Source organism: Pseudonaja textilis, chromosome 4 (genome assembly GCF_049901715.1).
Source record: "Pseudonaja textilis isolate UNSWEBS1 chromosome 4, rPseTex1.2, whole genome shotgun sequence".
NCBI classification, from domain to species: Eukaryota; Metazoa; Chordata; class Lepidosauria; order Squamata; family Elapidae; genus Pseudonaja; species Pseudonaja textilis.
The window spans coordinates 84,447,068-84,473,632 of record NC_141993.1 but is presented as its reverse complement, the minus strand read 5'-3'; the positions used below and the strand labels follow the sequence as shown (position 1 = coordinate 84,473,632).

The window sequence follows — 26,565 nt, the reverse complement described above, 5'->3', positions numbered from 1 at the left end:
CTTATGACCATTTTTCACACTTACAACCATTGCAGCATCCTCATGGTCATGTGCTCAAAACTCAGACCCTTGGCAACTAACTCATATTTATGACAGTTTCAGTGTTGTGAGGACACGTAATCACCTTTTATAATGTTCTGACAAGCAAAGGCAATGGGGAAGCCAGTGAACAACCACGTTACTAACTTAACTGTAGTGGTTCACTTAACGACTATGGCACGAAAGGTTATAAAGTGGGGCAAAAATCACTTCACAAATGTCTCACTTAGGATCCGAAATTTTGGGCTCAATTATGGCGGTAAGTTGAGGAATATCTGTATGTATATCTGTATGTGTGAGCATGTCATATTTTTAATTTGTTTTTTTCCTAAGATACTCAGTTCCTAGCCCTAATCAGGTCAGAACCTCAGTAATGGTGTAATTACTTTCCTACACTGTTTTTTTCTTAAAATCCTGTTCCAACCTGTTTCCAATTCTAAGTTTAATAAATTATTTTATATTGGTTGGTTGCACAGTCAGTCAGATGTTTAGATTGCATTTGGCAAAAAGTCCACAGAGATTCTCAATCATCCAAGTCATGGTTGTCCCAAAGGTGCTTTTTTCATGAGGCAACTGGACTTTCTGGTTTTTTTTTTTCTTTTGAAAGCATTTCGCTTCTCATTCAAGAAGCTTCTTGAGTTCTGACAGCACTGTGGGGAATGGAAATGCTTCAATGATCCTCTAAAAGCAGGGGTCTTCAAACTTGACAGCTTTAAGACTTGTGAACTTCAACTCCCAGAATTCCTGAGCTAACATGACAGGAGGAGGAATTCTGGGAGTTGAAGTCCACAAGTCTTCAAGCTGTCCAGTTTGAAGACCCCTGTTTAAAAGGATGGAAATGACCATCTGTCTGCAAGGAATATAAATCTTTCCAGTCCCCACTATCCTGTCAGAGCTGAAGAAGCTTCTTGGATGAGAAGCGAAACTTCTTCAAAAGAAATACAAGGAAGTCCAGTTGCCCTCTGAAAAAGCACCTTTGGGACATTGGATTTGGCATTTTGATCTACCTGTCGAGACTTTGCCAAGGGTCTGGGATAGCCAGATGTGGATGTTTGATGATCTTAAAGGAATCTTAGCAGGATGTAAGCTGTTTTGAGTAAAGCTGCCTTTCGCAGTCAACCAATGGTGATTTTGTCAATGCCGATGGTGTGGCTGGCTCAGGAATTTTGGGAATTGAAATCCACAAATCATGATTTCCCCACTCCCATCTAGGAAGTTGAATAATGCATTTGCCTTATCGAAGGAAGGGTCTTATTACATGTAAGAATAATGTCTTGCTACGGGAGCAGAATCTGTTACCCAGGGAAGTGACAATCTCTCTTTTATTGGAGGTGTTGAGGCTGGACAGCTATCAATGGAGGATGTTTTTATTTGGGGGTTGGATGTAATAGCTTAAATGGCCCCCTTCCAACTCTATGGTTTTCTGCACACATTTTCATGTTTACTGGGAAGAAAATATCCCTTTGTTCCAAGGGCTTTGTGTCCATTTTTGCTGCACTCAGTACGAATAGGAAATAACCCCGGGCTGGCTATCCCTATTTATTTTCTGTGCCAAATGTTGCTCTCCATCCGTTATTCACCTTATAATCTTTTCTCTCTGATTTCTAAAATAAGGCCATGAAAACATTCATCTAGAAACAATAAACGGCAAGAAGGCCAACTCTTCTGCAAGCTAATGCAGAATGTGGTTCTTTCTGTGAAGGGCAGATGTTGAATTAAAATCGTAACAGCAGCAAAATCTTTCCTATTGTGAAATTCAGCAAAAAAAAAGTGAGCACCTTGATCTATAAGACAGTGATGGAAACTGCTGGTCAATAGATCAGGAACACAGGCAAAAGCTGTGTTCACATAATAGGTTTAACCTGGTTTAACTTAATAGCCCATGTTCACTTTCTATTGTTTGTACTATATGGGGAATCTTGAACAAATCAGCTGATCTGGATTCACGCAGTGTGCTGAGTTACACAAAGTAGGATTCACATGCTAACCAGAAAAAGCCCGGATTAGATTAGTGGGTCTCAACCATGGCAATTTTAAGGTGTGGTTTTTAACTTCTAGAATTCCCCAACAAGCATTCTAAGAGTTGAGGTCCATTCTCAACTTAAAGCATCTGGGAGTCTACTCATCCTCAAGCATACTGGCTGAGGAATTCTGGGAACTGAAGTCCAGCCATCTTCAAGAAGGGAAGGAATTCTGGGAGTTGAAGTCCACTGACTTCAAGAAGGGAAGGAATTCTGGGAGTTGAAGTCCAGCCATCTTCAAGATACAGATAATCAGAGCTGGAAGGGATCTTGTAGGTCATCTAGTCCACCCGCTCAAGCGGGAGACCCTACATCATTTCTGACAGACGGCAGTCCAATCTCTTCTTGAAAGTCTCAAGTGATGGCGCTCCCACAACTTCCGAGGGCAAGCTGTTCCATTGGTTGATTGTTCTCACAGTCAGAAAGTTTCTCCTTGTTTCCAGGTTAAATCTCTCCTTGTTTAGTTTCCATCCATTATTCCTTGTCTGGCCTACAGATGCTTTAGAAAATAGTTTGACCCCTTCCTCCCTGTGGCAGCCACTCAGATATCAGAACCCTGCTATCATGTCTCCCCTGGTCCTTCTCTTTACTAGACTAGCCAAGCCCAGGTCCTGGAACCGTTCATTGTATGTTTTAGCCTCCAGTTCCCTAATCATCCTGGTTGCTCTTCTCTGTACTTTTTCTAGTCTCAACATCTTTTTTATAATGTGGTGACCAAAACTGGATACAGTACTCAAGGTGTGGTCTTACTAAGGCTTTATAGAGTGGTATTAGTACTTCCCTTGATCTTGACCGTATCCCTCTGTTAATACAATTTAGGATTGCATTAGCTTTTTTGGTGGCTGCTGCACACTGCTGGCTCATATTTAGCTGGTTGTCCACTAAGACTCCAAGATCCCTCTCATAGTTACTGCTATTGAGCCTGGTTTCACCCAGTCTATATGTGTACTTTTGGTTTTTCTTGCCTAAGTGTAAGCATGCTGGCTGGGGAATTCTGGGAGTTGAAGTCCACACCTCTTAACATATATCAACTACTAAAGAGTTCTGGGAGTTGAAGTCCACACATCTTAGTTACCAAGGTTGAAACACACTGGATTAGACTATCTCCTATTAATCATTCCATCTTTTTCTATTTTATGATTCTACGTGTCTGAGTCCCAGATCACCTCCACAGTTCTGTTTTATGTTTAATTTTTTGCATATATTTTGCAAAAAAAATGTCGGAAGGGTAAACTGGTGGCATGTAGCAAAGACGAAACTGCCGGATCCTTTTTATTTCTGAAAATGCCCTTGGACCACAAATGGTGCCCCTAAAAGACAAAGGGCTAAGAACTTTTTCTGGTAGTTTTAGCCTCTTGGAATTTAGGCCTCTTGAGTTCTCAGTTATCCTCCTCTGTTGGCAATCAGTAAAAACAGCCATCCACATTACAAGTACCAAGGACAGCACAGGAAGTTCTTACCTTACGGCAGTTCATTTAGTGACCATTTAAAGTTAAGACACTGAAAAAAGGGGACTAACAACCATTTTTCACACTTACAACCATCGCAACATCCAAATTCAGATGATCCAAATTCAGACACTTGACAACTGACTCATATTTATGACGGTTGTTGCCTCTTAGAATCATGTGGTCCCCTTTGGTGACCTTCTGACCAGCAAAGTCCATGGAGAAGCCAGAGTCCCTGAACTGGGTTACTAACTTAGTAACTTAACCGTGGCAAGAAAGGCCGTAAATTCACTTAACAACAACTGTGGGAAGAAAGGTCATAAAATGGACCAAACTCACTGAAGAAATACCTCACATAGCAACAGACATTTTGGGCTCGCTTGTAAGTCAGAGATTTCCTGTATGGTATACAGATACAGAGGAACAGACTTGGAAGGGACCTTGTAGGTCATCTAGTCCCACCCCACACCCAAGCAGGAGACCCTACACCGTTTATGACAGATAGCAATCCAGTGTCCCTTTGAAAGCCTCCAAGGATGAAACTCCCACAACCTCTGAAGGCAACTTCTGTTCCATGGGTCGATTGTTCTCCCTGTCAGAAAGTTTCTCCTTGTTTCCAGGTTGAATCTCTCCTTGATCAGTTTCCATCCATTATTCCTTGTCTGGCCTTTGGGTGCTTTGGAAAATAGCTTGATCCCTTCCTCTCTGTGGCAGCCCCTCAAATATTGGAACACTGCTATCCCTTCTCCCCGCTTCCTTCTACATAGCAACAGACATTTTGGGGCCCCTTGTAAGTCAGGGGTTTGCTATACAAGAGAGATACTCTCAAGTTTTCAGTAACATTTTTTAAAAGCGGGGGTGGGGAGCTCTCTTCCAAATGCAGGAGAGAGGCTGATGACTTGAACTTGCGAAAAGAGGTCCCGGGGTTAGCTCCCAGCACAGAAGCAAAGTCCGGTTTAACAATTCTGCAGTCATTCATCCATAACGCTCAGATGTTTCTCGGATTTCCTATTTCTCAACCTAAGTGAGAAGGCACAGCCTCCACCAGGGAATCTTTTTTTTTTTCAGTTTTCAAATCAGATTTTTTTTTTTTTTTTTGAGGGGGAAGCTTGTCCTCACCTGGTCTCCTTGCTTTGCCCCCCCCCCCCCGGTCCCGGGGGCTCCAACGATTTGCGTTTGGCAAGCCTGAAGACCTTGCAAATTATCCCAAACTCGCCCGGTTGCTGCCATTCGGTGGGAAAAAAGCTGCAATCCACCAGAAGCGATTTTAGGGAGAAGCGGGGGTGGGGGGGCGTTTTAAACTATCCGCCTTGGAGGGGGGGGGGAGGAAGCGATGCCAGGGAGAAAACGCGGCATGCATGTCACTCGCTGCCCGTGCCCCATTGCCCTGGCTCGGAGCAACTCGGACCAACGTGTAGCCGCCGCCGCCCGGGCCTTTTTGCTGCAGTAACGTAGCCGGGAACGACCGATGCTGCTGCCGCTGCCGTTTCTTTGCATTTCCCAATTATTACTTCCTCTGTGGTTATTTTGCAGTCTGGAGGCTGCCAGCATCGGCTTCATCACCATCATCGACAGACGGCGGGACAAATGGAGCGCGGTCAAGGCATCGCTCACCCGAATCGCAGTAAGTGTGCCAATTCCACGGTTCTTTTTCTCTTTTTTTTTTAGTGTGTGGGTGCGTGTGTTGTTGTTGTTGTTGTTGTTGCACCGCGTGGCTTCTTGCAAAACTCCTGCGGCAAATCTCTCCGCCTGCCTGCCTTCCTTCCAGATGCTGGGGCCCCCCTGTTGCATGCTCGCATGGGCCCCGCCTGACTTTTCTGCAAAAACGAACCAGCAAACCCCCGCATTTCAAATAGGCAGAGGGTCGCTGCAGCTTGCCAAGCCGCTCCGACCGTGCACCGAGAGCCTTAGCAGCCTCGGGAGAAATTAAAAGGAGGGAGGGAGGGAGTTGCACTACCATTGCATTTTGCAGATTGGGAGGGGGGGGCGCTTCTCTTGCTTGGCAAAGGGCAGGATTGCTGAACCCGCTTTTGCTGCTTTGGAAAGATTCCCACGGCCCCGCGCGTGCACGGAGCTGCTGGGTCTGTCCCCCCACTCCAAAAGGGGCTAGAGAAACGGGGAGCCGCGGCGTCTTCTCTCCAGAGCCTCTCCCACCCACCCTCCCCAAAAAGGGCCAGCCGCTCGGGCAAGGACGGTTCCCTCTCTCTCTTCTGCAAATGACCTGCTCCGATTGGCGAAGATGCGCGGAAATATAAATAGCCTTGCCCCTAAGGCGGTATTTATGCAATGCTTTTTGAAGGGCGCTCTTCCGAAGGACGAGGCGGCCCCGCTTCAGTGGAAAAAGCAGGCGCGCTACTTTCACGCGTGGATTCTTCGCGCAGCGTGGCTTTGCAGAGGTGTGAATAGGGTTCCCGCGTTGCTTCGCTAACTCCGTGCACCCGCAGGCGTTTTAAAATGCAACGTCTTTGCTTGGATCTGCCTGCATGCCTTAAGCAATGACATATAGTTTGCAAATTAACAGATGAACAGAGTTGGAAGGGACCTTGTAGGTCATCTAGTCCACACACACACACACCCCAGCAGGAGACCCCAAATCATTTCTGACATATGACAGTCCAGTCTCTTCTTGAAAGCTTCCCGTGATGGCGCTCCCACAACTTCCGAAGGCAACTTCTGTTCCATGGGTTGATTGTTCTCACTGTCAGAAAATTTCTCCTCATTTCCAGGCTGAATCTCTCCTTTTGTCAGTTACCACTCATTATTCCTTGTCTGGCCTTCGGGTGCCTTGGATAATAGCTTGGCCCTCTCCTCCCTGTGGCAGCCCCTCAAATATTGGAACACTGCTCTCATGTCTCCCCTAACCAAATCATCGTGGTTTGGTTTGCACAGCTTAAACCGATGTAGCAGTTTTGAAACCAAGTGTGAACTGGTTCCTGGTTAGCTGAAATTCAGGACGGAATTTTTACCTGATGTGTTCTTGGGCATGAATCAATCTAGGAATAAGGAATATAAGCCTGATCTATATTGCTTTCTCTGGTACAAATCAAAGTAAGGTGTAAATTAAATAACACAGCAGTACTGATTAATTTGCCAAGAGCAGAGGCAGCCAGTGCATTTGTGAGTAAATAAGAGTAGTGGGGGGAAAATGTTTATCAGCCACTACTGAGTGCAAGGGAGCCATAAGGAGGGGTGAGGTTGGAAAAATATTTTTCTTTTCCTTCTGCATCGAGGAGTGCCTTCTGGGAAGCAGGCAGGAAGTCTTGGGTGGTTTTGTAAAGCTATAAGTCAACATCAAACGGAGTTAGGAATCTCAGAACAAGGCTGACCTAAATAAGTTCCATTTGTTTAAACAGCACCAAATCTCACTGTCAACCACATTCTGTTTCTCTACCTCCCTCTCTTCCTCTACCTTCTCTTTTTTCCCTCTTTCCCTTCTCTCCCATCTCCTCTTCTTCCCCTCCCCCCTCTCTCATACTCTCCCCCTCCCACTCTTTTCTCCTCCATCTCCCCCGCCTTCTCCCCTTTCCCATCTCTCTCCTTTCCTGCTCTCTATCTCCCGTTTACCTCAATCTCCCTCCTTCTCCCTCTCTCTCTGTCTCCCTCTCCTCTTTTCCTCTCCCTCTCTCCTTTCCTTCTCCCCTCTTTCTCCTTTTTCCATCTCCTTTTCCTCCCTCTCACCCCATCCTCTCTCCCCCCTCCTTTACCTCTTTCCCTTTCCCTCCCTCTCTCCTCCCCTCCCCTCTCTCCTTCTCTCCCTTTACTTCCCTCTCTCTTTCTTTCTCCTTCCCCCATTTCTTCTCTCCCCGTCGTCTTTCTCTCTCTCTCTCTCTCTCCCTTTCCCACATCCCTCTCTGTTTTTTCCATCTCTCACCTTCCCTATCTCCCTGTTTTCCCCTCCCCTTCTCTCCAGGGGTGGGATTCTACCTGGTGGCACCAGTTTCTACAGAACTGGTGGTTACAATTCTGCGCAGTTCAGAGAAAATCACACCATTGGCTGGCCCCACCCTGCCCTGCCTACTCACTCCTTACCTGGCATGCGTGGGTCCAACTTGCCTGCTAAGTTGCTATTTTTCCTTTTTTTCCCCCACCCACCCCATCAGCTGTTCTGACTATCAGCTGTGCTGGGAGATTTAGATTAGCTAGGAAGCAGGAAATTGTTGGATTTCTTGCTTTCTAGCTAATCTAAAAGCAGAGCTGAACCTTCCTAGCTTCTATTTTTCAGTGCAGACTCAGGTAGCAGATTGCAGAAAGAAATCCCTTCTCTGAAGGAATCTATGATTCTGTGAGCAACTCAATCTGCCTGCCTGCTTTGTCTGATCTTCGGTAAAAGTTGCTCTTTTTAAAAAAAATAAAAATTCAATATTTACATGAATATTTACAATATTTACATACAAGCCACCCCCAGCCAGTCACGTGACCATTAAGCCACACCCACAAATTAGACCACGCCCACAGAATTGGTTGTTAAGAAATTTGTATCCCACCACTGCTTCTCTATTGCTCATCCTCTAATCAATGCATGATTTACTACTACAACTCTGACAGTTTACTCTCTGGCCCATGCTGGAAGTCCTCACCACTTCACCTGACAATCTGCCCCACTGAGTGACAGCCTGTACAGTCGAGACGTTTCTCCCGAAGGCTCGCTTCAGCTCAGGTCCTTGTAGCTTTAACCACCTGATTCTGGGGTTTTTTTCCTTTCCTTTTATTATTTCTCCTCATTTTATTACAGCACTGTAACAATTTCATTATAACCCTCAGAAACACCAGAGGTTGACCTTCAGCTTGTGCATCCTGTCTTATTCCTTTAATCTCAACAGTGGTTGATTCAGTGTATAAAATAAACAATTAAAAAGTCCGAATGGTGAGTGAGGAAGATCCACCTTCCTCACGTTCAGCCTTAAAAATCTTCTCAGAGGTTCATACTGAAAGTGGTGGCCAACCAAGAGTCACGACAGAAAATATTAAACACTACTATATTAGTATAGAAGAGCAATTGCACTAACGGTATTAAATTGGCGCTGTGGTGCCCCAAGCTCTGTGGTTTTGGCATGTTGGTGGATGTGGCCTTCAGAACTTTTCCTCTTCTTCAAAGGGTTGAAAGGTATTTCGGAGCGCTTACGGATTTAGAACAGATCGCTTTCCCTTTCTCCCCCCCCCCCCTGTCTTTTTAGGGAGCATTTCCCGGGAATTTGCAGTTAGTCTTTGTCCTCCGGCCGTCCCGTTTCATCCAAAGGGCGATCGCTGACATCGGCATCAAACTGTATCGCGATGACTTTAAAATGAAGGTACCGGTAAGCACTTTTTCTCCTCCTGATTCTGCATCGCTCTTCCATCCAGCAAATGCCTCTCCTTCTCGTCTTGCCTCTTCAGGATCAGTCATGCAAAAGTCTTCGGTTTACTGCCGGCAAACCACAACAGAACCCATCTGTATGTAGTATACACCCTGTATATGGAGTAAAGCCAAGGAACTCATTGAAAAGTTCTTAGTAGCACTGACTCTGCAATGTGTTAATGTTCTACATTCAGTGATTATTTAATATCATTACAGGTAGTCCTTGGCTAATGGCTATTTGAAGTTTTGATAGTGCTGGAAAAAAGTGGATTACAACTGGTCCTCACACTTATGACCATGGGGCAGCATCCCACAATAACATGATCTCCACTTGGGACCTCCCCAGGCAGTTTTCTTTTTAAAGATAATTTTTAAATTTTATTTTATATAAACAATCCATCTTCCACTTAAACAGTATGTTGTCTGGGTACAAATATCTTGTGCAATAATGATTACAGTTTATACATATACATTGCTTATATCAATACTCTGGTCTTACTTAATATGAATATACATAATATATCTAATTCTTATAATATTCCCCATCTTAACATTTTTAATTCTTTTTGCATGCTTACTATTTTTTTGCTAGTCTTCTTTAATTTCTAACTTCTGTATTTATTCTCCAGCCATTGATAAAATAACTCCCCAGGCAGTTTACAATAAGCAAAATCGATGGGGAAGCGTGTAGGGAAAGTCATACGTGTAACAGAATAACAGAGTTGGAAGGGACCTTGGAGATCTTCTAGTCCAACCCCCTGCTCAAGGCAGGAAAGCCTATACCCTTTCAAACAAATGGTTGTCCAATCTCTTCTTAAAAACTTCCAGTGTTGGATCAATCAGAACTTCTGGAAGCAAGCTGTTCCACTGGCTAATTGTTCTCACTGTGAGAAAGTTTCTCCTCAGTTCCAGATTGCTTCTCTCCTTGATTAGTTTCCATCCATTGTTTCTTGTCTTGCCTTCTGCTGCTTTGGAAAATAAGTCGACCCCCTCCTATTTGTGGCAGCCCCTCAAATATTGGAAGACTGGTATCATGGCACTCCTAAGTCCTTCTTTTCGTTAAACTATATAATGTAAATTATATGGGTGTGCCCCTATATCTTTCAGGAATCAAGATTGATCGGTGGAAAGATTTTGATTTTAGACCCTTTTGTTGTGTTTTTTTTTTTCCTGGTGCAGATCATCATGTTAAATTCAGTGTCTGACTTACACGGTTACATCGATACAAGTCAGCTTACTCGGGAGTTAGGAGGAACCTTGGAATATGGACACAGTCAGTGGATACACCATCGAACCGTAAGTACAGTGGTAGTAACTGTTAGATTCTCTCCTAACCTCTAAAAATAATAGAGTAAGACAGAAATTCTAAGTGAACTGAAAAATGTGAATTACACTAGAAATTAAATAATAATTTGATTTTTAAATAGGAAGTTTAAACAAAGAGTGGAAGGTGATACGTGTATTTTACTATAACTTATGAATAGATTAATCTAATTTGTATCTGTTCAATTTATGTGGCTTCCCATCTCGAATACACAATTTTAAAATCAGTTTTTGTTTTAAAAAAGGCAAATATTAAAAAAAAACCCAAAGAATAAAACACCAGGGGGGGAGGTTGCTGACCCCCTTTTGCATTTCATTGCTGTCTGCTCCTCAGCCTGGCAATTACTGTTATTAAAATAATAAGTTATTCTGTTAAATTAGAAATAATACAGTCTGAGAAGCAGAGTACTGTAATGCTTAGACTAGAGGTGTCAAACTTGATTTCATTGAGGGCCGCATCAGGGTTTGTGTTTGACTTAGGGGGCTGGGGTGGATGTGGCCAGGGTGGGTGTGGCCAGTATGAGGCCACTTGTGTCGGGGGTCGCCTGTGGCGGCCTGAGTGCTCTGCCAGTGAAAATGGGCTCCTGAGCTCTGTTTTCGGTTGTGACAGCCTCCTGCAATCCTTTGCCAGCTAAAACAGAACTGGGGGGCACCCATTGCCCTCACGAGCTCCTTTTTCAGCTGGCAAAGATCTAGGCACCCTGCGGGCCAGATCCGGTTTGAAGTCTGACTACCTTTGTGAGATAACCCAGGAGCAAAGCACAGCACACAGAGACTTTAACAGTGATTTACATACTACAGTTATACACAGACAATACACGTGGTAGGCAAAATACCTTTACAAGCAAGCTTTCTTCTTCTTAACACACTGAGAACTTCTCCACTGACTACTGGTCACAAGGAAAGAGAACCACGCCCTCTAATGACTACCATTTATATACACACCTCTTAAAGGGATCTTTAATCTTCAGTCTTAAAGGGAAATACTCATACTATGCTGAATCACTCAGCCTGTTACATCAGCCTATATTACATCAGATTCACAGCATCTGGCAGCTATTCACTGCCGGTCAGTTCTTAAATCGGGCCTTGAGTTTGACACCTCTGACATAGACTTTCTGATTTGCAATGGAGAAGTTTGCAATAGTTTCAAGTTATGATTGTTCCTTCGAAGTCCCTCATAGCTATGGCTTGGGGCCATTAGGGAATGCATGGCTGAACCGAAATGATCAAACGCTTTAGCGGTTCAGTACATTAGACTCCAAAGAAGGATGAACCGAACACTGGAAAATATGGATCACGTCCATTTTAATGAGTGGCTATTCAGGGACATCTGTAGTCTGGGTTTGCGTGTCAAGATAGTAACAGCGACTGTCAAAGCCTTTTGTTCTTTGTGCGTCTTTGTTTGCAAAAGGAGCAGATACATTAAAACACGGGTGTCAAGCTTGATCACGTCACGTGACGCACTGTGACATTTGTTGCCATTGCGGAGCCTGGGTGGGCGTGGCCTGAGCATGACACACCCAGCCTGTGGGCTGCCAGTTTGACAGGCCAGCATTTGAATTATTTTTTACACTGTGTTCCGTTGCTGGAAATGTAAAGAAATGGGGGCAAATCAATACGTGTAGTCCATGACCTACGATCAGAATTGAGCCCAAAATTCAGACAGTTCTTAAGTCAGCCATGGAAGCCATTTTTTTACTTGGAAGCTTCAAGGCTGCCACTTTCAGTGCCTGGGAATTTGGAAGGGGGTGGATTTCATTGTGAGGTAGAAGATTAGACTCAACAACATTCTTTCTCAGAGAGTCAAGGACATGTTGCCCTGCACCTGGAGGGGAGTATCTGGAGGAATGTCTCCAGATGGGATGACGATTTAATTGGGCCATGCGATCGACTGATGGGTGCAGGGGAGGGATCTTTGATTTCTCTTTTGGGAAGGGAAAACCCGGAACTCTCAGATTCAGGTTTTTCCAGATGTGCCAATATGACAACTCTAATAAAATGGAACTTTGAGGAAATGTTTGTCTCAGAGTTTATTGTTTTATCTCTCCCCTGCTCTGCCCAGCCGGACTTCGCCCTTTCCCAGACTCCTCCACAGCCAATGGAGCCACACTCCCATTCCCTGACATCTGTCTGACTTCCTCCTCGGATTCAGACTCTGACAGGGGCATAACAACTTCCTTGTCTTTGTGAATCAAGATAGCTGATGCTTTTTTGTTTTAATTTTCACCCACCACCCAGGCCATTGAAAATTTTGCCATGACTGTGAAAACCACAGCACAGATGTTACAGGCCTTTGGAACAAACCTGGCGGAGACAGAACTCCCTAACAACGTCCAGTGCACGGAAGAACTTTTGTGTTCCCACAAAGAACAACACACCAAGCTGAAGGTGAGCCTGTGTGACTTCACAACTCTAAAGGGGATATTGCCAGGGTTTCTATATCCACCGAAAGGTTTCCTGAGATGGAGGTCAGAAGTCAGTTTTTCATTATTTCATGTACTTATCCGTTTGGCTTATTTCCCCTTGCAATAACTCAATCTGGTATATAGGTTGTCTTCAGTTATAGACCACAGTGGAGCCTAAAATTGGCTAAGCAAGACAGTTTTGTGCTTTTTTGCTTCAGTTAGACCAGGTGTGTCAAACTTGCATCGTCGTTTGTCACATATGACATATTGCGACTTTCCCCCGCCCTTTGCTAAATTTGGGCGTGGCCAGTGCGTGATGCATCCGGCCCATGGGCCACGAGTTTGACAGTCCTGAGTTAGACAAATCACTGCAGTTGTTAAGTGACTCATGCAGTCGTTAAATGACTCTGGCTTCTTTCATTGACGTTACCTGTCGAAAGTCAGCTGAGAAGTTTATAAATAATGACCACATGATTCTGGGACATTGCAACTTTCACACTCAAGTTGTCAATTACTCGAATTTTGAACCCATGACCATGGGGATACTGCAGTGTTAATAAGAGGAAAAATCGGCCATCCGTTTCTTTATCAGTTCTTTTCAACAAGTTCTTTTATCTTTCTGAAGCTCCAAACCATGTGATGAAGTATGGCTTATAACCATGGGAGTCAAATTGCTATCTAGGGTGGGCCTTTGGGCAGGGGTGGGATTCAGATTTCTTAACAACCAGTTCTGTGGATGTGGCCTAATTTGTGATTGTGTCTTGGTGGTCATGTGACTGGCTGGGTGTGGCTTGTATGTAAATATTGTAATAATTTATGTAAATATTTTTCCATTTTTTAAAAAAAGCACCTTTTACCCAAAATCAGGCAAAGCAGGCAGGCAGATTGAGTTGCTCACATAATCACAGATTCACTCAGAGATCTAGCTTTCTGCAATCTGCTACCTGAGTGCACTGAAAAATAGAAGCTTCAGTCCTAAGGAAGGTTCAGCATCTCTGCTTTTAGATTAGCTAGAAAGCAAGAAATCCAACAATTTCCTAATCTAAATCTCCCGACACAGCTGATAGTCAGAACAGCTGATGGTTGGGGGGGGAGAAGGAAAAATAGGAACTTACTAAAAATTAGGTGAAGGCATAAGGCAGGCAAGTTGGATGGTGCGCGTATCAGGTAAGGAGTGAGTGGGCGGGGAGGGGAGGGGAAGGCCCGCCAGTGGATTTGCTGGTTCTCCGAACTGCACAGAATTGTAACAACCAGTTCTATAGAACCGGTCCGACCAAGTAGAATCCCACCCCTGCCTTTGGGGCTAGAGATTATAACTCAATAAATTTATGATCCTCCAGGTTCTATTCTAGCAATACATGACAGATGTTGCAGGGTTTAAGGATTAAATGAGAACGTTTTTTCCCCCCCTTCCCTGTTTCCCAACATCCTACAGGATGAGCTGAAGCTAGCGGTGAAGCAGGGAGCCATGCTACTGACTTGTATCCGGGACCCTGTCTCACGAACGGCCGCCAGCAGACTCAGTCCTGATGAATTAGAAAACGTGGCAACTGTGGAAAGGTAAAGACCTCAACGTTGAAGTAACCTGTTTTGTAGTTCAGCTTGTAGTTCAGGTAGTCCTCGAATTACAACAATTTGTTTAGTGACCATTTGTGAATGCAGCCTGGATGCGTTAGTGAGACATCACCGGTGTGTTATGTGGCAGACGAATGCCAACCCGTCTGAAATCTGAGATTTACAAGACAACCATTTGCCCCGTTGCATTGTACAGCACTGAAAGCCGGGCAGCAATAACAGGGACCGAAAACTGTCCCCATGCCATGGAAATGCAAATGCTCCATTGGATATTGGGCACCTCCCTTCTTGACCACATCACAAATGACACCATCCGACAGTGTTTTGGTGTGGCACCAATTATAGAGAAGATGAGAGAAGGCCAACTCCCCTGGTATGGACATGTCCAGAGAGCAGCACCTTCCACCTTGGCCAAGACTGCCTGCCAACTAGAAGTCAATGGGCAGTGGATGTCCAAAACAGAGATGGCAAGATACCATCAACAAAGATATGCAAGCCATGGGCCTGCATCCTGGAGACGCAGTTGACCATGCAAAGTGGCGTTTAATGATCCGAAAAGCAGACTCTGCACTTGCAGGAATATGCTCGGAAGGAGGAGGAGGAGGAAGAAAGGAAGGAAGAAAAGGAAGGAAGGAAGGAAGGAGCAGTCCTAGTAGTAATAGTTGCTAGGAGGATTTTATATATGTTGTACCAATTTTTGAGACCAGGGCAAAAACGATGCTTCGTGAAATGCAAAAGATTGATCATCTATTGCCATGTTGGCGAACCTATGGCACGCCTATGGCACGCAGAGCCACTTCTGCCAGCACACAAGACCTCACCCGGAAGAACCCCACTGCGCATGTGTACGCACCGCCGCCACCTGACAGCTGATTGTTGGGTATCTGGCACACATGCAGTGGGGTGCACACAGTGCGTGCAGAAATGCATGGGGCGCGGAGGGGATCACATGCGCAGGTGTGGGGGGGGGGCAGCACGCATTGCTTTCTGAGTGCTTGTATGTGAATGTGCATGTGGAAGCGTGCACGCAATTATCGGCACGGGAGCCAAAAAAGGTTAGTCACCACTGATCTGTTGGCTATTGCCTAGATGATGTGAGGTAGCCCAGACAAGAAATACAACTAATATTTTGCTACTTCTAGCTTTGCTGTAAAGTCAGATTAATAGAATCTTGCAAGATTGAAAGGTTTTTTTTTTCTTATCCTTTATTTTTACCCTCCAGAAAACTAAGAAGGTGCCCTCCTGAAATATTTCCCACCCTCTCTCCTCACTTTCTCTGGGCCGAGATATTATTTGTATGCCGGTTGTCCAGTCTTGAGTTTTTTCTCCCACTCCTCGAAGGTCATTCCCACATTCTCTACCATGGAAGTGTCCAACCTTCACAACTTCAAGACTTGTGGACTTCAACTTTAAGACTTGGGGGCTTCAACTCCCAGAATTCCCCAGCCAGCCATCCTGGCTGGGGAATTCTGGGAGTTGTAATCCCCAAGTCTTAAAGTTGCCAAGATTGCACAGCCTCTGCCATCTTTAATCCAGCGCATTAACCAGTGCGCCACATCCCTTCTTTGTAGGATAATGAATTAATTAATTCAGTCATTTTTCGACTTCTTAACTAGCAGAATCCTTAAATGCAGGCTGTATTTTTTTTTTTTTTATGGTGAGTAAAATTTGTAAAGTGCTTCCAAGCCAAAGTACAGTTCCTTTGTACCTTTTTGCATTTTCTTGCTTTATTTCTCAAGAGTTGTAGAAACAAACCCGGCTTGTTAACGAAAAAAACTAAAAGCTTTAAATTTGCTTTGAATCTGTCCCATCTCCATGGAGAAATGCATGGGCTCATCTAAGCTTATTTCCGTACCTTGAAATTCAAAGAAAGAAATTATGTTTCTGAATCAAATGTCATTCTTTTGTCAGGTTGCTCGCCCAGTTGGATGAGACCGAAAGAGCTTTTGATCAGTTTTGGTCCAAGCATCACCTAAAATTAGAGCAGTGTTTGCAGCTCCGACATTTTGAACAGAATTTCCGAGAGGTAACTGTTTTGCATGTCTCTTTAATCCTTAAATTTGTTCCCCCTTCTCCGTTTCCCTCCTGGGAAATTTGGCAGATCAGTTTTGTTCCTTATATGTATTACTTCCATCCAAAACCAAATCTGTATGAAAGGAAAACAGATATTCAACTTATACGACACCGAGGCCGCTGTCAGCCAGTGATTCTTGGCAGGATTTTCAAGATGGGAGAACTTGCTCAGCCTTAAAATATCCAGGATTTAATATCTAAACTTCAAATGATCTGGGTAAAGTCACACTAATGGGTGTTTTTTTCTTCTTATCCAGCTGTGATTATAACACCAGTGATGGGGAAAACCTGTTCTGTTCTGTTCCACTCCGTTCTATTCCATATTCTATTCCCGTGATGGCGAATCTATGGCACGCATGCCACAGGTGGCACGCAGAGCCATTTGTGCTAGACGCAAGCCGCAGGCAAACTTACCTCACTGCGCATGCACGCGCCTCACAGCTGATTTTTCGGTTGGTTTGAGGCCTTTTGGGGCCTCCCCAGAGGCTTGAAAAAAGTCTCTGCAGGCTTTGCAGGACGAATAATAGTAATATGGAAGTGACAAAACGGACCTATTATTAGGCCTGCAAAGCCTTTTTTCAAGCCTCTGGAAGGCCAAAAAAGGCCTCAAACCGGCCAAAAATCAGCTGTGAGGCACAGTGCAGATAAGGGGATGGGGGGGGGGGTTGTGTGCGCGTGCACAGGGGGCGTGGGGGGGGGGCATTGCCTCTTGGGTGCTCGTGCATACGAGCACACACACAATTTTTGGCACAGGAGCCCAAAAAGGTTAGCTACCACCTATTCTATTCTATTCTATTCTATTCTATTCTATTCTATTCTATTCTACCCTAACCCTAACCCTAACCCTAACCCTAACCCTACTCTATTTTTGTGTTCTGTCATTTTATATTTGATGATTTAAATGGTTTTAATGTTTATTATACTATAAGCTGCTCAGTTGTTTGAAACAAGATGTGTGGCAAATTTAAATAAATAAATAAACAAATCAATTCCCATCTATTGTGTTTGTAGTAGAAAATGTTGTCCAGTCTCAGATGTTAATCCCTTGAAAAGGAGAACTGAACAAGGTCAATTTAGGACTGTTTCTATGGAATAAATCTTTGAATATCCCACAAATATATATACTTATTTGAGTTGTACAACCAGGAACACATAACTGCTGTAGTTTCATGGAATGGTTTTGTGGCTATATAAAAATAATTGATGGATTCCGTGAACGTCTGATGAATAAGCAATGATCTAGATCAGGGGTCACCAACCTTTTGGACCTCAGGGACTATCAAACTCATAATTTTAAATCCCACGGACCACTAATATGAATTTTGACTGGTGGTGGTTTGCTGACGTTGGTGGGAAAGTCGGTTCCATATTCCAGAGCCATCACAACCATGTGCCCATAGCGACACTGCAATGTCTGCCACCTCAAGGATCTGTTGTAAGTTTGAATGCCGTAAGTGAATGATTAGTAAGCAAGAACTACCTGTATGTAAAATAATCCATAGCATTTTCCAAATTGCCCCCTCTGAATTGCATTAGATTACAAATCCCATCTCCACCCAGCAGGCAACAATAACAGAAGGACATCAAATTATGAAAAGCTGTTTTATTATATTCTAGCTGTGGACAGAAAATACATGTTATCAGTTAATCTGCGGTCTGTCTGTCTTGGTAGAAGAATTCTTCTATTCCTTTGGTTGTCTGTGATTTTGCTTTGATTTCTGCAGTCTTAGCAGCCAGGAGATTGTAGCAAATTTGCTCCCTTCTTTTTATGCCCATTTTCCTTGTAGGTCAAATTAACACTGGACAACTTGATGGAAGTGCAAGCAGTTTTCACGGATATTGGAGACAGCATCTCCCGCGTGGAGCATATCCTGAAGGAACAAAGGCAATTAGAAGAAAGAGGACAGGTAAATTGGCCTAAATAATAGAAATTGCTCTTGCTTAACAGTCATCATTGGGACCAGCAACACTGGTGTTAAGCGAGACATTGCGTGATTGCAACATGGCTGACTCAGGAATTATGAGAGTTGAAGTCCACAGGTTGTAAAGGGGCTGCAGTTATTTTGTTTCCCCCAAAATATGACCTGCCCCGAAAGTAAGTCCTAGCTTGATTTTTATGTGTGTGCCCAAAATAAGCCCTGATGAAGACCCCACCCACTTCAGAGTGCACGGATAAAAATTAAGCTAGGGTGAGGATGTGGAGCTGCCCTACTACCTCTGGACAGTTGTAGCCAGGCCTCACACACCCCAACACCTGCCTTACAATCCCATTTCTTCTGCAGCTGGCAAGGCTTTCCTGAAGGCCTCTGTAGCTGAAAACAAAGCTCCAGATTGATCTGGAGTCCTGTTATAGGCTGCAGAGGCCTTCAGGAAGCCTTGCCGGCTGCAGAAAAATAAGTTCCTGAAGGCCTTTGACAGCGAAAAGGAGGTCAGGGGTGACACACACAAGTGAGGTTAGTCAGCGGATGACATCCCCTGAAAATAAGACTTGGTGCCTTTTTTGGTGGCAAAAAAAAAAATAAGACAGGGTCTTATTTTGGGGGAAATGCAGTACTCTCCTCTGATGTAGGTATCTGGAACATCAATTAAATTGTGGGTTATTTTCCTTAAACCTTTTGATAAAGGTCAAATGATAAACCTTTTGATTTTCTTTGTCCTTCCTTCTTTTACAGGAACCTTTGGAAAGAGCCCAGTCCTTGGCTGTCCATGGAGACCAGTTGATCCAAAATGACCATTATGCAATAGATTCCATTAGACCGAAGTGTGTTGAACTCAGGAGGATCTGTGATGACTTTGCCAATGAAACCAAGAAAAAATACGATATCTTGGGGAAATCTCTTGAATTACACAGACAGTTAGATAAGGTAAGAGGCTGTGGGTAAGTGTAAGTAAAGGTCAGGAAAAAATTAATTGCTCAATGGTATTAAAGATTCACAGAACAATATACAGGCAGTCTTACTACCACAATTGAGGCCAAAATTTCTGTTGTTGAGTGAGACAATTGTTAAGGGAATTTTGCCCCATTTTACAACCTCTCTTGCCAACAATTGTTAAGTGAATCACTGCAGTTACATTAGTAACTCAGTTGTTCAGTGAATCTGGCTTCCCCATTGACTTCACTTGTCAGAAGGTTGCAAGAGGTAATTTATGTGACCCAGGGACACTGCAACCGTCATAAATATGAATCAGTTGACAAAAGTGTCCAAATTTTGATCATGGGACCACGGTCATAAGTGTGCAATGGTCATAATTGTGAAAAACAGTCACCAGCCACTTTTTCAGTGTCACTGTAACTTCGAACATCAACTGAGGACTACCTGTAACTATTGGTTGCCTAAAAATTGGAATTCTCCACCAAAAGTTTCAAACTATCAGGAAACTAAATTCTGTAACCACATTGATTTTACTTACTTTGACAGTCTTTCCAGATTATCCAGGCTTTTGCAAATGTTTGTCTGATCAAAGTTCTTTTTTCTCTTGAGTGGATTAGAAACTTCCTCAGCCTTTAAATGGTTTCCCCCCACCCCATGAAAAGGGTGGGATTTGATGAAATGGTTATAGCCACCATTATAACTTTTACGATCCCTTTTCTGTTGACTCCGCTGCCTCTCGTGCTACGTAAAAGACTACTTGGCCTGAGATGATGTATATGTTGCCGGCAATGTGTGAAAAACTGATATTGTGCAGAACGCCTAAGAAATCTGTTGAATGTGTGACATTTTTAGGCAAAGTATGAAATGTCTGTGTTAGTTTATATACTTTATACTATATCTTTCCCTAGACATTGTACATAGTACCTAGATATTATGCAGAATGATAAGAACTATTTAGGCAAAATATGAAGAGTCATGAAAAGGATTAGGGTTAGGCTTGCCTAACCCCAACTCTAATCTTAACTGTAACCCTATTCTTAACCCTAATATTAACCCTAACTCTTTATTTAAAAGATGTGCATGAAAATAAAAGAAGAAATGCAAAATAAAGTACAGGATTTTCCTACTGAAGAAAAAAACCTAAGAGAAAAGAGAAAAAGTCCAGTATTGATTACTTATTGCAACAAGGAAGGCTCAGAATGTCATTTTAGCAAGAGTTTTCTGTACTTTGCTGGTTTGCCTTTTGGCACTGCATAGAATATATGTGCAATATTAAGTCTTTCATCCTTCGACGTTTCGTTTTTGGCACTCTGCAGATTTCCTAGGCATTCTATAAAATGCCCAATTTCACAGATTGATGGTAACGTATCCATTTAATACCTTAATAGTGCCAACTCTAAATTCTTCTGCTCCCTTAAAATGACCCTGCTCACACCACGAGGACCCGGGGATATGATATATGAGGAAATGTATGATCTGAGCTTTTAACAGCATATTCATCTCCTCTTTTTCAAGGCTAGCCAATGGGGTGAAGCTGGAATCTACCTCTTAGCTTCCCAAGCTGTAGACAAATGCCAGACACAAGAGGGAGCTGAAACTGCACTTTGTGAGATAGAGAAGTTCCTGGAAACCCTCAAAGACTACCAGATGCTGAATGCAAAGGAGTTCTACAACCAGTTTGACATGATTCTCACCCCAGAAATAAAGGTAAGATCCTGAGTGGGCAGCCAATGTACATTCGTCCAAGGGTATTTGAAAGCCATCTAAAGGCACTAAAGTCCACTGATATCAATGTCAGAGGTGTCCAACCTTGGCAACAGAGGTATCCAACCTTGGGGTGTTCCAGAGGTGCTTTTTTCAAGAGACAACTGGACTTTCTGGTTTATCTTTGAAGACGTTTTGCTTCTTGCCCAAGAAGCTTATGAACTGGATGACTGAGAATCTCCATAGACACTAAGACGTATGGACTTCAACTTCCAGCATTGTGGAATTGTGGGAATGGAAGTCCACAGACCTTAGAGTTGCTAAGGTTGGACACCCTGGCTCAACGCCAAGACCAAGCATCAGCTGCTGAAAAGATGCTTTTGAGTAGAAGCATTGCATTGGTTCCTTACATAGCCCCAATTGATTCATTTATTGTCTCTTGCAGAGCAATGCCCAAAGAGTACTACAGAAACTCGAAGACGTGCAAGAAATGTTTGAGAAGAGACAAGTCAGCCTGAAGAAGTTGGCCGCAAAACAGACCCGGCCAGTGCAACCCGTTGCCCCTCATCCCGAATCCTCGCCCAAGAGAGCCTCTCCTAAAACCGTCCGTCCTGCCTCGTTAGGTAAGGTTTTGGGGGAATAGCATGGGACGGAGTGACTCCAGAGTCCCATATTTAGAGAGATGGTTTTCTCGGCCAAGTGTTATTTGCCGATATCCTTCCTCTGTTTACTCTAGCTAGGTTAGTACTATGCTGGTTCCCGGAATCGCACCCAGTTTAAGTCTTTTTAATCACCTAAATATTTCTGCGTATTTACGCTCAAGCTAGTCTTACAGGTCTTTCTGAATGCGTGCATTATAGTTCTTCAACTACCGGTGACCTTACAACTCCTGGAATTTTCTGCAGTGGGACGATTTAATGGTGGAACTTACAGCAAGTTGTGCCCCCCCCCCCATTTATTGTAGTGTTCAGCAGATGCTAAATAACCATACCTCTGGCGTTCTTAAATTGGATTTTTTTTTCCCCCACTGAGCAAGAGGTTGGACTCCAGGGCTTGTCTTGATTGCAGCTGAGGCCAAGACAATTGAAAAATAACACAATTAGATCTTTTTAATTTTGACTTAATAAGGGCCCAAGCCTGGACATTACTTGAGACAGAGAGATGCCACTTCGGGGGACAGCAAGAAATGCTACCAAATCCGGAGAGCTGCCAGCTCTCATCTTTGTGATGTGCGTGGTAGTGTGTGGCATTTTCGGATCTTTTGAGAGTTCTGTTTATTTGGTCTTTTTTCCCCCCCAGCTCCCAATAGAAGATCAGTAGAAATTCCTAGCCCTCCAAAATCCATTTCTGATGCAGATTTATCCAAAAAGAAAAGTGTAAAGAAGGCTAAAGGTGGAATTAAGGTAAGAGAGTTGTGATATTTGCAAGTTAAGTTTTCAAGAGAGAAATTTCACGGAGCATATCTGGTGTTGCACAGGGTACAGCAATGTTTCTCAACCGTAGCAATTTAAAAAAAAATCCGGAATCAGCCTCCTGTTTTTCCAATTTCTAGACCTTGCTCCCCTGCCTCGCAAGATTTTATTGCCAACAAGGCACATAAAATTATAGTAATACAGGTAGTCCTCAAGTTATGACCATAATTGAACCAGAATTATGGTCATACGTCGTGTTGGTCATTAAGTGCATCACCATTATGACCACACCAGATTTTGCAACATTTTTTGCAGAGATTGTTAATTGAACCCATTGTACCCAATGGCTGGTTTTTTTTGTTTTTGGCTAGAAATGGTCATGTGACCACAAGAAGCTGCAAACGGCCATAAAGGCGGGCCAGTTCCAAAGGCCCAAAATGTGATCATGTGGCTCTGGGGGAGGGGAAGCAGACATTGGAACTTCAAAACAGAGTAGGAGAGGTTCATCATAACTTTGAATGGCAGTTAAACAACCAGTCGTAAATTGAGGACTACCTGTAAATACGTAATGGCGTCCATTTTTGGTGGCGCCATGTTTCAGAAGGTTTTTGGTGGAGGTGTGGTGGAAATAAAACAGGCAGGTCAAATCATTGCAGAATTTAATATACCTGTTTTCCACCTTCCAAAACAACATGCATACATACCCAGAAATCTGGGTCCATCTTATAGAACATGATTGGGTCACCAGCTTTGTTCCCCACAATCTTTGGAAACAGATCCGACAAAAGGAATCAAATAATAATAATTAAATTGATCTCCAGTCAAAAATAGCTTGATTTACATTGTTGTTCAACTGTGCCTAATCCTAGGTAGTCTGTAGTATCCGTTTCTGATACTCCCAGACAAAACCATCAAGGCGCAGGAAGTGACAGAGGAAGAGGAGTAAATACAGGAACAGACAGCCACATGAAAGTCCAGGCATTAGAAAATTTGTCAAGTGTCATTGGACTTCAAAGCTAATTGTACTCCTGTTATTTTTCATATAAGCTTCGCTGCCAAGTAAGAATTGGGTAGCATAAATGTGGTTGTGAGATGACCAGTTTTAGTCTCAAAACAAAATTGACAGCCAAGCCAGGATGATTTTGCATTTTTGTTTCTTTAGGATGCGAGTTTCCAGGCGGTGTCAGTTTTTATACGAAATTTAGAAATTGTTTTGTAGATAAAGGAGCCCTGATTCTTTTTCTGTTTTTTTTTTGTTGTTTTGTGTTCCTGTGTTTTCCAAAACTAATCTCCAGATTGAAGTGATGCATGAAGCAAGTCAGGGAGGTTCCAGCAGAGTCTTGGTAATAAGTGAAAGTGAAGAAAATCTTTCCACGAGGAGAAGGTAGGAAATTCCTTGTTCTCAGAAAATTGGTTATTATTATTATTATTTTTTTTAAATTTTTAAATGGATCAGTCTGTTATTCTGATCAAGGAAGTGGTGTGTTACTACAGTGTCTGAAATGTGTGCATTTTCAGGACCATGGGTGGGATTGGAGAAAAGGAGGTTCTTAACTTTCAAATATATAGGTAGTCCTCAACCTACAACCGTTCGTTTAATGAACATTCAAAGTTCTAATCGTGCTTAAATAGTGACATATCACTTTTACAACAGCTACAGCATCCCCACTGTCATGTGATCAAAATTTGGGCACTTGCCAATGGGCATGTGGCAATTATCAGTGATTGCAATTTGAGAGCTTCCTAGCTATCTTTCGCAAGCAAGGTCAATGGGGGAAGCCGCATTTGTTTAATGACCGCCTGATTCACTTAACAACTCAGTGATTCAATTAACCACTGTAGCAAAAAGGTCATAAAATTGGGTGTGACTTACTTAATAACTGTCTTGCTTAACAACAGACATTCTGGTCCCAGTTATGGTTGTAAGTCAAGGACTACCTGTATTCCATTACTAGTTCCTTGGGTCTCTAGCACAAGATTTGAAGATAATGCTGTGTTATACTTTGTTTGTAAAAGGATGAACCTAGGGTTCATTGATCTTGTATGAACCTGCAATTTAACAGAACATGAACCTACTGTATCTCAAAAAAATAATATGGAGCAAAAAAAAAGAAGATGCAGAGAAGAATAACCAAAATGATTTGGTTGTAATAATCAGATCTCGCATGACTGGAGCTTTTTCACCTAGCATGAAGGATTATAAAAGATGCGTGGCTTGCAAAATATAGAGAAAAGGGTTTTCTCCAGAATAATATGGAAATTCAGAAGTATCTCCTCTCAAAAATGTTTACATGCATTAAAAACCATTTATTAATATTTTATTTATAAGATATTGTTTATTTTCTATTTATGTTTGTACCAAATACATATTTTACTTTATAATATGTTTATCAATGAATATACTTAGGAATATTCATAAATATGTGTTTATAAATCCTTGGTTATCTTTATTAAATTCTTATCTTTGTGGAGGGGAATTTTTTTCTGAAACCAAGATGTATATAATTCCCTAATTTTTAAGGGAAAAACCATGATGTGCACAACTGAGTGGGAATGGCTTCTTCTTCTTCTTCTTCTTTTTCTTCAGCGTTTGTCTCGCGCTCGGGCGAGGTCCGCTAAAATGTGGGAATGGCATTCTACAATTTGTATATATGAATGCATACATATTTGTTAATGTGATATAAGTGAAAACTTTGCATCATTATGATTATTAATATATTTTCCCATTCCAATGATCCTCCAATACTAGTTCCAAACCCTGTGAATGAATTTTGTCATTGATAAATAAATCACTTCCTTATCATAACGGGAACTATTTTTAAATCCACTTAATCCAATTTCCACATTGTTTAGTTGCCAACTTAGAGATGTCTAAAATTTACATCTTGAAGAATTTTGTCTGTTTGTAACTTCATATATGGAAAAGAATCCTATATACATACTGATTTTTGAATACAGTGGCCTTAATTCATGACTATTTCATAAGCTCCCAAGACTAGCAGAGGTATCTAACTCATCTAAATAATCAACTCGTTCCTTTTTAAAAAGACAGAATACTGCAAAATAAATATGTATGACAACTAAGCTATGTTAGACGGTAGGCTTGGATAGAATTACTGATACTATTATAGAAAAGGCTAGGAAACTGTTTTTTATGTTCATTTATGAATTAATGGAGAATTTAGAGCTGGCAAAAATTACATTTCTGAGTGTTCCAGGTGTGATGTGATCCATAAGTAACTGTATGATCTTCTTTCCTGATATATTAAGTATTAGATTATAGAACTGGGCTACTATATAAGCACATTCTTATGCCTCTTTATTCTTATAGATAAATATTAACACTTTGGCATGTTTTGTAGTATGGAAGCATATTTATTCCAGAGGAAAATCTCCAGAATTATTTATTTTATTTATGAGATTTACAGCCCACAACTCCAAAATGACTCTAGGTGGCTGATGTCAATAACAATAAGAATAAAAATAGTACTATATATTAAAATCTATTAGCCAGTTTGGTGTAGTCATTAAGGCACCATGCTAGAAAAATAAATACTGTAAATGTAATCCCGTGCGTCCTGCCAAACATACTCCCTTTAATGAGAAATCACCACCAAGCTTCCATAAAGACCCTAAACAAGGCCTGTGAAAACAGCCAAAGTTTTAAAAGATTTTTAGGCCACTTTCAGGGTGGGAGAGAATAGCTCAAGTAATAGTCCAGAGTTGCCTGCCTAACCTTGGCAACTTTAAGACTCTGGATTTCAACTTCTAAAATTCCTCAGCCAGCATAGCTGTAAAATAGTCTGTAGTTTTTTGGGGTGGATGGATGGGTGGGTGGGGTGGTTGAGCCATTCCCCAAGGCTTTGCATAATGTTTAGGGAGAGATTTAAAATACAAAATTCTTAAAATGTGTTTCTTTGGCAAAGCATATTTCCTTCCAATTATAATCTGTTTTACATGAGCACAAGCATATTTAAGGTGCACATTAAAAAAAAAACATTAACGGTCAGTATTTGAATAACTGTGGAAAGGTTTTTATCCTGTAGAGAATACAGGATTCTATTGCTGCCACAAAAGAAGTAAAATACCACACTTAGTACATGCAAAATTGCTATCAGTAATTGCTATCAATATTTCAGGCTATTGAGATTAAATCAGGCCATTTCCAGAAACCAAATTTGTGTGTGAAATAATGTGCCAAGAAACACAGTTAAAGTTGCTTGCAATGGAGCTAAAATCATAGTGTGTGCTTGTTATCCGGTGTTTTTAACTTGGCATCTCATGTGCACACAGTTTAAATGTCCCACCTAAGACAAGAGGCAAAATCATATTCACAATTATTGGAATTGCAACC

At 42.4% G+C, this 26,565-nt stretch overlaps 1 protein-coding gene across 8 annotated transcripts in view; it reads left to right on the top strand.

Moving 5' to 3' along the window:
* The window catches only part of MCF2L2 (MCF.2 cell line derived transforming sequence-like 2), a 196,014-nt gene that overhangs the window by 73,335 nt on the left and 96,114 nt on the right, over positions 1-26,565 (top strand). For 6 of the 8 annotated variants that reach the window (XR_015743645.1, XM_087933537.1, XM_087933542.1 and 3 more), the window contains exons 4-15: positions 5,042-5,132; positions 8,683-8,802; positions 10,023-10,139; positions 12,408-12,557; positions 14,010-14,134; positions 16,061-16,175; positions 18,010-18,129; positions 18,895-19,086; positions 20,611-20,802; positions 21,245-21,422; positions 22,099-22,202; positions 23,507-23,595. Coding sequence is in view for 7 of the 8 variants with exons in the window: in XM_087933537.1 (XP_087789663.1) it covers positions 5,042-5,132; positions 8,683-8,802; positions 10,023-10,139; positions 12,408-12,557; positions 14,010-14,134; positions 16,061-16,175; positions 18,010-18,129; positions 18,895-19,086; positions 20,611-20,802; positions 21,245-21,422; positions 22,099-22,202; positions 23,507-23,595 (1,593 nt within the window). In the remaining variant the exon portion in view is untranslated. The remainder of the gene's footprint in view (positions 1-5,041; positions 5,133-8,682; positions 8,803-10,022; positions 10,140-12,407; positions 12,558-14,009; positions 14,135-16,060; positions 16,176-18,009; positions 18,130-18,894; positions 19,087-20,610; positions 20,803-21,244; positions 21,423-22,098; positions 22,203-23,506; positions 23,596-26,565) is intronic. The other 2 variants (XM_087933538.1, XM_087933536.1) reach the window with 1 other exon arrangement.